Genomic DNA, 12,076 nt, shown 5'->3' with positions numbered 1-12,076 from the left:
TGCGTTGCTATCTCAATCATGTTTGTCAATGTTAGTGATCAAAACTATAAGTCTTGATTTCTAGTCTACTATTAGCTAAGTCTCGGACTAGGATAAAAAGTGTAGTTGAGCTCAAGAATCCATGGCGATCATCATACAAAGACGAAGAACTACTCAAGGAACTTGTGGAACTTCATCGACTAAAAGGTATATGGAGACTTGAACTTATCTATCACTCAAAAATTTGTCTACTCTATGTCCTATCTTGAGACAAAAGTCATATTGCTATATAGACTTTGATTATACACATTTGCTATTTCGAGCCGAGTTTATCTCGCGTATCTATTTCTCGAAATATGTGTTGGTAAGCTTTCGCTTTGGCCAAGTTCATCTTTACTAATGACGAAAGTCATATTAAGTTTCAATTACTTGAAGATGGCTTTGACGAAAAATGGTTTGTGAATAACAATCATATAACGTCCTCTAAGAATGTTTCAATGATTGAAATGAGAATTTAGAATATATAACCTTGAAAGGATATAAATATTGTGTGGTAACACATATGTGTGTAAGTCCTTATTCCTTGAACCAAAGTATGCGTACTTTGTTGCTCAGGAAAACCGGGACTAAAGTCCGCGTACCAGTATGTGCACCATCGGAAGTTCACGTCCCGTGAAAATCTGCTAGAGGTTGTGAACTGAAAACAAACTCATTCCGAGTACTTAAGTTTGCGTACCAGTTCGCGTACTTAGGTTGGTTATTTTCTAAAAACGATTATTCGTGAACTTAAACTTATATTAAACTAAGGAATGCATATTTGCAAACCGTGGCTATAAAGTTCATGAATTGATTCGAGTGAATCAAATCGTTTTTGATTCGATTGTGTCTTGTATACTTCTATAAGATCTAAGCAATTGAACAACTCTCTAACTAGTTCATTTGAGTCATTTGAACTAGTTATGGTAAAGAAGAATATGGTTGATATGAAAGTTCCCATATGGCTAACCATTTGGTTAACTACTGTTGCACCAACTAAGTGTACATGTTTGGGTACGACTACACAAACCTAAATAAACGTGCATTTCATTTGTGTGTAACAAGCTAAGTTCGATCTAACGGTTGAAAGATATTAGCTTGAATCTAATCCGGTTTTCATCTAACGGTGAATATTGAATGCTTTGTTACTAAGCTAACATTGATTGCAAACCCTGATTTGAAAGTCTATAAAGGAGAACTCTTGCAACTGGGAAACCTAATCCCCACACCTCCTATGTGATACTAGTTGTATTAGCTAGATTCGATTATCCTTTAACCTTAGGTTTCTTCTCGAGACCCTTTAGGTTAATGACTTGAAGACTTCATTGGGATTGTGAATCCAGGCCCAACTATTTTCTATGTAGTTGCGTGATCTGATCTTGCTGTTTCTATCGTATTTGAGTACAATCGTAAGATTGGCTTGAGATTGATTTCTCCGATAGGCAAGATATAAAAGAAGTCACAAACACCTTTGTCTCATCATTTGTGATTCCGCAATATCTTCTTTCTCTAGTCGATTAAGATTATTCTGAGGTGATTGATAATTCTAGGTTGTTTTTCGGGAATATAAGTTCGGGTTATCAATTGGTTCCTATTCACCTTGATTTATCAAAAGACGGAACAAAAACTCGTAGCTTTTTCTGTGGGAGACAGATTTATCTATTACCGTAGACTTTTCTGTGTGATACAGATTTTTTTTATTAAAGTCTTTGACTCTGGGTCGTAGCAACTCTTAGTTGTGGGTGAGATCATCTAAGGGAATCAAGTGCGTAGTATCCTGCTGGGATCAGAGACGTAAGGAGCGCAACTGTACCTTGTATCAGTGTGAGATTGATTGGGGTTCAGCTACAGTCCATACCGAAGTTAGTTTTTAGTAGGCTAGTGTCTGTAGCGGCTTAATACAGTGTGTGTTCAATCTGGACTAGGTCCCGTGGTTTTTATGCATTTGCGGTTTCCTCGTTAACAAAACTTCTGGTGTTTGTGTTATTTCTTTTCCGCATTATATTTTTTTATATAATTGAAATATCACTGGTTGTGCGTTGAATTGATCAATTGGGAAATCCAACCTTTGGTTGTTGATTGAAATTGATTGATCCTTGAACATTGGTCTTTGGTACCGTTCAATTGATTTCTCTTGTATTCAATTAGACTCGCAGATTTCTATTTGCTGGAGTAAGTATTGAATCGAGAAAGTGAGATATAAATCTTTGATATACTTTTATTAAGATTGAGTCTGACTGACTAGTTGATTCTCTTAAAAGTATATTGGAGTTAGTCCATACAGATTGCTAAGCGAAATATTGGGTGTGGTTGTTAGACCCCCACTTTTTCAGATCCATTTTCCGGGACCAACTTCCATTGTTTACATACAATATTGTGTACTAGGAAATTTAAAGATAGTAAGAGAAAAATTAGCTTATGCTCAAACCAAGTCATGTCTATTTCCTGTCTAGGTTTTTCGCCAAATTCATTGCGAAGTTTCTTGAACAATGTGTGTTGGTTCCATCTTAGGAATCTCGGAGTTCTGGTTTCAAATCCCTGCCTCTTCTCGATGTAGTTCCCAGTGTGTTCACAGAACCAATACTATATGCAGAGAAATGAAAGAGGTTAGTTTTTATATACTGCATGCAACATTGTACTATATACAAATCAGTAAACATTTTACTTTGATATAAATTGCTTTTACTTACCAGTAGTATTGTAGTGCATCCGATAACAATCCCTTTTTTTCCTTCTTGGTTTGAGATGTTTGAAATCAGATAATCTACGATGTGATATGACCATGACACTTTATCCATTTGTAGAACATGAGGTGACAATTTCTTCGCAAAGCTTGGAGTTCCAGAATCTGGGAAGAAAAGCACCGCACACAACCACATGGCAAAAAGTCTGACAAAATACTCCGGGTCAGACTCATCTCCAGCTGCAATTCTTAGTTTGTTTTCAACCTCAGTCTTAGTTATTTTATCCTTACAATCTGGCTCTTTCTCTGGTCTGAACTTGGTATTCAAGAATTCCCGACATTCATCTTGTTGCTTTGCTTTGAGAGTCCTCTTGAAGTGTTCACTCTCTATAATTCGTCTAATTTTGAAGATCAACACAGATTCCTTTGCATCCAGAGAGCACTTTGTATAACTCTTCTCCTTTTTTGGATCTCCAAATGCGATATTCTTCGTTTATTTATTAAATCCACTAAGCAACAGCTGTATTGCAAGATTGATTCTTTCTAACCATTTAGGAGTCACTATGTTGTTGTTCTCTGCTGTGTAGAATAAGTTGAAGAAGTCCCAGAAAGGCATGGCCTTCAGTGCGTTTGGAAGGATTGATGTATTCTTATTTCCTCCTTCTTCTAATTCAAACAGCTTGTATAGAAAACTCCCCATTTCAACCAATGAAATGAGACCTCCTTTGAATGTGACTTAGTTCGCCCTTGGCCTACCTGTATACATGCAACTCAACATTGACTTATTTCTTTTTAATAGCTAAATAACTTAATGATACAACATAAAACACAACTCAATATTGTTACCTTTGAGTTCCTTTTCCGGCTTCGCATCTTCGGTTACTTTTTCTTCATCTGATTCTTCTTCTTCCTCTTCTTCTGATTCTTCATTTCTCATCTTCTTGTTTCTTTTACCTGATGGTTCCTCTTCATTTTTCTTCTTCTTTTGTACCTTTGCTTTCTTTTCATCATCAAATTCCTTATTGTTCTCTCTCTTTCACTTTGTATTTGTAACTTTCTCAACAGGTTGTGATTTTTCTTCTTCTTCTGAATTTTCTTGTATCTCTTTTGCTAGTTTATCGTGTTTCTGATTTGTAGCCCTTTCTTCCAATAATTTCTTGCAAATTTAAAGTTTAGAGCATATCTTTCTTTTATTAAAGTTTGGTTGCCAATTATACCCCAGAAAAAACATAGGATACATAAGGAGTTATAGTAATTGGAATAAAAGGGAGGGACAATTTGAAAATTTCCAGGGAATGATACCAAATCCAATCTTTTTTGTCAAATTGAAAAAACAAATCCTGTCCCACGTTGACACAAGGTCACCATATATAGAGTCCTCACTCACTTCGCTCGGCCGGCCTAATTAAGACTGAGGTCTGGGGAGGAGGAAGAGATTGTAAGCCCGAGTTGTTCTTGCAAAACAAAAAATTAAAGATCAAAGTAGCTGGAAAACGAAGATGTTCACATTGGATATGGATCTCTCTAAGATAAGCACTTGTGCTCAAAGGTCATGCTTGGTCACAACCCAAAAAAAAACATAAATAAACATAAGTCTTTAACCCCACTTGGAATAAACATAGTGACCCAACTTAACATTTGAATAATCTAACCGACTTGGAATATGTCACAATAAACATGAGAAAAAAAACATCTTGGCATGTCATCTTAAAAACATTGTCACGACAAAACATGAGATACCTGAAAATGTTCTTAATTTAGCTTCAACACAGAGTGAACACCCTTGACATGATCCTCATATGAAACATCTACCTACTTAGCTGCTTATAAAGATGCTGAGATCCTTGATTCACCGCCTCTTAGGCAGGTCCAAACTGCATAAAAATAGAAAACCACAAAGAAAAAAATTGCAGTCAATAAGAAGCGGCGGATAATAGCTGCATAAAGTACAGCAACAAGAGGCAACTGCTTACCGAAAATATTCAGTTTCTCCAGTGGAGGCACTCCAGCAGCACAAAGGCACAAAGACATAATTAAACATCTTTTTGTGGAGAAGTTTCTGCAGCAGATTGTTAACAAGAAAAAAAAGCACATCAAACAATAGGTTATGTGAATTGCACTAGACTTTAGCAGACTTGGGCAGGAAGAATGAAGACTAAGCACAGGGACATAATTAAACATCTTTTTGTTGAGAGGTCTCAAAAAAAAAGCACATCAAAGTATCAAACAATAGGTTATGTGAATTGCACTAGACTTCAGGATGAATGAAGACTAGGCACAAGGACATAATTAAACATCTTTTTGTTGAGAAGTCTCTGCAGCAGATTTTTAACAAAAAAAACAGCACATCAAACAATAGGCTGTGTATTGCACTAGACTTTAGCAGACTTGGGCAGGATGAATGTAGCCAAGACCCATAATAGTTGCTCCTCTTCTAGCCAAAGCTTTTGCTAGATTTAAGGGTGTGTAGAAACCAGAATTTAGAGACATACCAGAATTTTAGTGGCATTCTCTGTTACTAGTACTCCTGCTTCACACACACAACATGTATCGGTCAGCTTAATGACCCCGCCTAGAAAGAAGCCAAATAAGAGGCAATCAAAGATTAGTTATGAGTGTAACTAAACTGCCAATCACCAATATATGTAACATAATAACCTACCACTGAGTTTAATCGGCATGCCTAATTCCTTCAGTTTGAGATACAAATTCCTTGCATCTGAACGGGGAGGTAAAGTCAGACACTCATCTTTCTGAAACATCAGCTGAAACAAAGATAATTCCAAGGAAGAAATAGTGAGAACATTAAAGCGTAACACAATTATCAAACTATACAAGGACCTCAGAGAATATCCTGACCGTGTCCTTTGGTGTCTGGCCTGCCTTTACAAAGTCGCATTCGCTGTATTGCTTAAACTTCCTGCAAAATTAAATTTCATGGGAATTAAAGAAAGCTGGCTTGTCGACATTGACGAGCAAATTTCTTATGACCCACACTTCACCCTTACCTGAGTACTTCATCTTTTGTTTTTTCAGTTAAAAGAACACCGGCATCATCGTAATTAAAAAGCATCTGGAAAGTTTAAAAGGCCCAAATGATAAGGATACAGTAATAAAACTGAAGCGCTGTCAAAAGTGGAGAAAATGCACATATTTTTCCATACACTTCCAATTTTATGGAGACCAGGTCGCAATTCTTTAGTTGTTCCATATCTGGGTCTCCAGGTTTGAGTTCATAGAACTTTTCTTCAGAGACCAGTCCAACAATCTTTGACAAAGATTTATTACGTCCAAAATAAACCCTGCAACCAACCAAACAACTTATTAATTTAGAGTGCAGAAGAATCTGAAGATAAATATAGAATTTTATTAATCATTATCAATACTTGTACGAATTATCGCCGTTGAGGGATTTGATGAACTTCTTGTACCGGGAGCTTTCTAGTTTTGCATAACCGAAAGAGAAAACATAGATGCTACTGTATCTTTCAATATCCGATGTAAAAGATTTCTTATTCAACGGGTTGTTCTTCAAGTACTTCCCCAATTCTCTAGCTCCAATGAGTTCCCTCTTTTTGGCTTCACGCCGTTGCTTTTCTATCAGTGGCGCTTCTTCATCCTTTCTACTCATATACTCATTGTCCCCAGCTGAAGATGAAAGCAAAAAAAAAAAAAACAAGAAATATAAAAGTCGAAGATTTTTAAGGTAATCAAAAACAGAACGAAACCTGAAGTAGAGAGACTTGAAGTATTTGTCAAGATTTAATTGATGAACTCGAGCGGCTTACACATATCATCAGAGTCATCTTCACACATCACGGAGATATATCCGTTTATCATCTCGCGAGCCCTTTTTTCACCTAGAAGTTAAGAGAGAAAGATTTCAAGAAAATTGAATTAAAACCTAAAAAAAGAATCGAGATCTAGTTTCAGCATCAAACTTACTGGCTTCGGAAACCACCATCTTGTCCACCGGTTGCACAAAGACGATTTCCTTTTCCTTGAGGCGGTTCACTCTGATCTTCTTCTCCCTTGCGAGAGAAACTCCCCTTAAAGTTTATATAAGTGGATGGCCATAAGACTCAAGTTTTATGCCAAAAAAAAAAAACATACCAAAAGTTCTCGACAAAGCTCCACTGCTAGGAATGGTGGGGATGTTGGATGTTGCAGAACGATTACTATTCCCTGCATTTGCCACCATTAGTGGTGTTACGTCCATCCCATATGCATTATCTCCAGCACCGCCAAATGCTCCTACTGCTGTTTGCATCGTTCTGAAGTGCAAATAGCAACAGTCATAATTAGAAATTCATGAAGTTGTAATATCACAACTTTTACATATTACAATAGAGAACAACAAGATCGACTTCCAAAACCTCTATGCTTCCACCATGTCCTATTCATATTAATTGTTTCTACAATACCTTATAGACATATAGGCTATGGAGCAGTTAGCAAGGTTTTTAACGAGCAATGGAGAAGAAGACTCCACGGACACAAATTTTGATGTAATTTGTGAACCTATATTCCATTTACTTAATGCTGGCTAGTATTACATAATACATATAGGAGAAAAGGACATGAAAATGCTGGTGCTCATATTAATACCTGTACCATGTGAAGTTGAACTGACGACAAATGAGTAATATAGCATGTAATGTGCCACATAATGTTAAAACAAACCTAAGACTCTTAATTAGAAAGAAGGCAATTGCAGATGAGTACCTCAGTAAAGGAGAAACAATGACTAATTCAACCTTCTTGGCAAGTCCACATTCATTAATATGCTTATTCAAGTTATCAACCTGTTAGGTTAATGGAAAAGTAAGATGCACATAACAACTATGTAGGGATTACAACCTGTAGAAATACAGCATAAGTAAAACACAGAGGAGAAGCAGTTAATACCTGCTGCCACCCCTGAAGACTAAGTTGAGCATCAAATAGTTCTTCAGATTTGAGTGCACCGCGATCTTCTACTTCGAGTTGGTGAGCTCCATGTGCATGCCTCACCTGATGTATATATAAATTTGATACCAAGTGGAGAAAATTAAATAAGTACCAGGAAATAAATAGAAGAAATTTGAGCTCACCTGTACAGATAAGCAACAAGAAGAAACTCGATAGTAAGTAATTTGCTCATACAAGATAAATGATCAATTCAAAATTCAAAATTCAATACCAGATGCAAAGTTTTGGTGCGATGCAAGGGGAAGAGAGTTGTACTTCCCGAACCTTCCAAATCTGCCGAAGTATCAAAGCAAAAACTTATGGCTCAAAACTAAACAATGAAGTTCAAAGAAAGCAATCTCGAAAGAAAATTCTAGCTGAACCGTGTGTGAAAGAGAAGAAAAATTTAGAAGTAGAACAATTAACTGCAAAATACTGCATTAAGTAGTTTTGCTGCAGACTATCAGAAAGGCTGTTTGTACAATTTTATATGCCTATGCCTATAGTTTGACAGTCAACGGGTGAGATGAAACATATGGGTGCTACTTCGTCTTTAACACCCCCGTGTTTTGAGCCTCACCCTCTGTTTCCCCAGTTTCATTTAAGTGTGCAAGTGCATGGTGGATTCTCGTCTATGGGAAATCTGTTTTCGGTCATGACTTTTTAAAGACTTAAAAAAAATTCTGAAATATCTTTGTATGTTTTCTATCCTGAAATATCAACATGACCAATTGTGTCCATCTAATTGACTTTTTTTTTTCACGAGAACACAAACTTAATTATAAGAATCAACCAAAATGAAACAGAGGATTCTAACGATCCTATCATATATGGATTCTTTCATTCCCATATCAAATAAATAACAACCAGACTGAACCAGTATCCTCACAGACATAGCCAAGATATATTTTTCTTCACACCTCTGGATATTAAAACTAGATAGAATGAGAAAGAAATCAATGATAAATCAGACACTAAGATAATAAAATTGACTGTTTAAGAACAACCTGTTAAAACAAAGAGATATAGCTAAAACCTTGGGTTTTAGAGAGTGTACAAACTAACTGTATGATGAGAAGATGAAGAAGAAGTACGAACAGGCGTACGAATGACTAAATATTATGAGTTCTTCCCCAATTACCGGTCATCACCATGTCAGAAAAATTATATACTATGAGTGCTTCCGCAATAACGGATCAGCATGGTGATGGTCGGAAAGTCAGAATAATTTATTAGTTCATTAATTAGTTTGTTTAGCTTTGTTTCTCAGTTTTGCAAGATTTAGGCTGTGAAGAGGGGCAACATAAATGGCTGAAGAGGGGCAACATAAAAAGATTTTGTAAGAAGACATACAAAATGTTTTCAGCTCCAGTGCTGCAAATGGTGGTGTGTGTAAGCTTGATATTGCAGAAAGATTACCATTTCACGCATTTTCCACCAGCATCAAATGCTTAAACTGCTGTTTGCGTAGTCTTAAAATGCAAGGGAAGATAGCCAGCCAATGATGCATATGCTGACATGACATTTCTTTCGGGCATCTTATCAAACACTTGCAGAGATACTGGTAATTCACCCCAGATATGCATACATGGATATCAAAACGTCTGGATTCAGATAATTAAAGCCTGACCAATCCATGAGCACTTTCGTGGAAGCACACTGTCGAGATATCGAGCTCTAGAGCACACTTGAAGAAGTTTATGTTGTTGCTGAAGCAGAGAGTAATGGTAAGAATAAAATGCATTACGGTAATGAACCAATGATAGTTTTTCTTCATGAGGTTAAATTTAAAATTTCCTATTGGGAAGAAATTGATAGTCTGGGTTGAAATCGTGATGAAGCAGAACCGAGTAGGTTTGACAGAAACAATGATCCAATAAAACCCACTCCTATTAATTTTATTTAAACCTTAAAATGTTGAATTTTGTATCTGTATATATTCCCTGGGTTCGTATTTCTTCTACGCCCACCCGGAGGGAAGCAAAGCGAGGAAAGGGGAGACAACAGCTCCAGAGCAAGCGATGCAATCTCCAACAAATTGGAGCGCGACCACAAAGAAGTATTTACATATACCTCGTAACGGCAAGTTCTATGTGGGACTCTTATGCTCCCTGTTATAGGGGTGGTGGGTTCGAATCTTGCCAATAAATTTCTTGCAAAAATAAAGGGAAATGATTAAGTCTTGATATAAATTATTTCAGTTGAATATACAAAATAATTGAACAACAGATTACTTATAAAAATATAGGTTCGAGACATATTGCACATATTACTTGTAACAGCGTAAATAGCACAAACACAAGATATGAATCATACCATCATAGCTAACATAACAAAAGGACAAGTCTTGAAAATTTAGCTAAATGCTCGAGCATACTCTCATGTGATCATAGGTGTGCAAGAAAAGCGTGAAACAGAGTAGTTTCACACATAACACCAACAGCTCCTACAGATTGCAGAGTACTTATCACAATCTTATGACAACTCTATAACAGAACTACGGGATGGATCGATACAGTGTAAATCTAGCTTTCACCTCTGACATGCTACCTGTCATGTATTGTTGTATACCAGTATCAAATTTAAATATAAATGCTCAGTAGGAGGGACCAAAATTCCAGTTTGCCTCTAAATGTCGTAGCTTCTGCTGCACCAGACTTTTTGAAAAGCATTCATTAAAACCGACTAAGTGGAAGAGAAAAATTCCCACTTAGCATTACAAACTGTTAAATATTCCCTCCGTTCTTTTTTAATAGGTCAGTTTCTATAAATAAAAGTTTCAAAAAATAGGCCAGTTTCCTAATTGGGAAAGTCAAATGTTATTTTAATTTTTTGGGACCACTTTTCTCTTAACTTTTTTTGATGACAAGTATCATGTGGACCACTTCACTTTACTTCTTTTGCTAATAAGTGTCATGGGGACCATTTCACTTCATTTCTTTATTGACAAGTGTCATGAGGACCACTTTCAATGATTAGTTCTCTTAATTTCCTTAAATTTCGCTAAAAACAAAACTGGCCTATTAAAAAAGAACGGAGGGAGTAGTTGTTTTCAAGCATCATCTGTTCCCAATTCTCACCTACATATGGTGATTGAAGGAATAGATTTGCGCTATCCGGTAGTTCAGTCCTTGTATGCTGATTAGGGAAATTACATTTTAACAAACTAAAATAGTTAATTAATTAAGTTCTTTACAAAATTTAGGAGTCTATTGTCCGAAATTTCCTCCTGATTCTGCACATGCCTTTTTGAGTTGCTTTCGAACTTCTTTGCTTTCGAAATTCTCACCTACAGCTATTACTCCTAATCCTAATGTGTGGCCATCCCAGGAACATTCTGCTCTGCACCTGACCCCTGTTGTTCCTGTAATCCAATCATTTTCATTACTGATTCTTAAGACTGCGCAACATTCTTGTTAGTAAATTATATAAGAAACATATGCACGCCGTTAAAGAAGTCGGAACTAATTCAATACTCCCTCCGTTCCTTTTTAATAGGCAAGTTTCTATGAATAAATGTTTCAAAAAAATAGGCTGGTTTCTTAATTGGAAAAATCAAATGTTACTTTAATTTTCTGGGACCATTTTTTTCTTAACTTATTTTGATGACAAGTGTCATGTGGACCATTTCACTTTACTTCTTTTGCTGACAAGTGTCACGGGGACCATTTCACTTCACTTCTTTTATTGACAAGTGTCATGAGAACCATTTTTAATGATTAGTTCTCTTAATTTCCTTAAATTTCTCTAAAAACAAAACCAGCTTACTAAAAAGGAACGGAGGGAGTAAAAGATAACTCGTATACCCGTATACAAGTTAACAGGGGCATATTCGACTTTGTGTTACATTGGAAATATAATTTAGTTACCAAATTAATTGCAAAATTTATTATTCTCTACATTGGAAGTAATGTCCGGATAATGCCCTTTAAATTTTCATTATAAAATATACAATAAATGTAGTCAATAAAATGACGACAATTTCTCCTCCTATATCACTCTTCTTTCCTTTTTCATCTTCTCTTTTTAGTTGCTTCTTCTCCATTTTTATTCTCCTATAAAACCCTAAACCAAATATGTATGTATTTTGTTTCCTCTCTGCAGACCTTAATATAATTGTATGTTAATTTTATCTTATTAAAATTCGATTTACTTTGATTGAATAGAAATTCATTACCACCCATGTCTTTTTTCTGATGCAGAATTTATTTTCGATCTACTTTTAGTTCTGTTAATTTTTGGTTTATAATTGGGTGGATGTAAATTTTCATCAAGATTGAATTTAGGTGGTTTAAAAAGCTTCTTTGATTTAGTAAATTCGTTTATCATTATGGAAACATTCAGATCAGCAAGATTAGATTTTTTTTTTTGTTGATCGGTGTCATCAAGTTCCTGCATAGGTAGGTATATGATGATTCTAATGATGGG

The 12,076-nt window shown here is 35.9% G+C and overlaps 1 protein-coding gene across 1 annotated transcript; it reads right to left on the bottom strand.

The window, feature by feature from the left end:
* Positions 1 to 4,311: 4,311 nt before the first annotated feature.
* LOC113361528 (mRNA turnover protein 4 homolog) lies at positions 4,312 to 6,558 on the bottom strand. Its single transcript, XM_026604750.1, has 9 exons — positions 6,487 to 6,558; positions 6,085 to 6,346; positions 5,863 to 6,000; positions 5,707 to 5,771; positions 5,558 to 5,618; positions 5,361 to 5,463; positions 5,191 to 5,270; positions 4,672 to 4,757; positions 4,312 to 4,572 (listed from the first exon to the last, which is right to left on the bottom strand). Exons 4-9 carry the CDS (start codon positions 5,769 to 5,771, stop codon positions 4,548 to 4,550), a joined length of 420 nt encoding a protein of 139 aa, XP_026460535.1. The 5' UTR covers positions 5,863 to 6,000; positions 6,085 to 6,346; positions 6,487 to 6,558; the 3' UTR covers positions 4,312 to 4,547.
* Between the last annotated feature and the right edge of the window lie 5,518 nt (positions 6,559 to 12,076).

This window comes from Papaver somniferum, chromosome 3 (assembly GCF_003573695.1).
Source record: "Papaver somniferum cultivar HN1 chromosome 3, ASM357369v1, whole genome shotgun sequence".
NCBI lineage: Eukaryota > Viridiplantae > Streptophyta > Magnoliopsida > Ranunculales > Papaveraceae > Papaver > Papaver somniferum.
The sequence above is the reverse complement of the archived record's forward strand: the minus strand, read 5'-3'. Positions and strand labels throughout refer to the sequence as shown.

Bases quoted from the DNA above. Each gene is read 5' to 3' on its own strand.
- LOC113361528 (XM_026604750.1), bottom strand. From the start codon at position 5,771: ATGCTTTTTAATTACGATGATGCCGGTGTTCTTTTAACTGAAAAAACA. The intron at 5,619-5,706 runs GTAAGGGTGAAG...TTAATTTTGCAG, and splicing joins ACAAAAGATGAAGTACTCAG to GAAGTTTAAGCAATACAGCG. The intron at 5,464-5,557 runs GTCAGGATATTC...TCTTTGTTTCAG, and splicing joins GCCAGACACCAAAGGACACG to CTGATGTTTCAGAAAGATGA.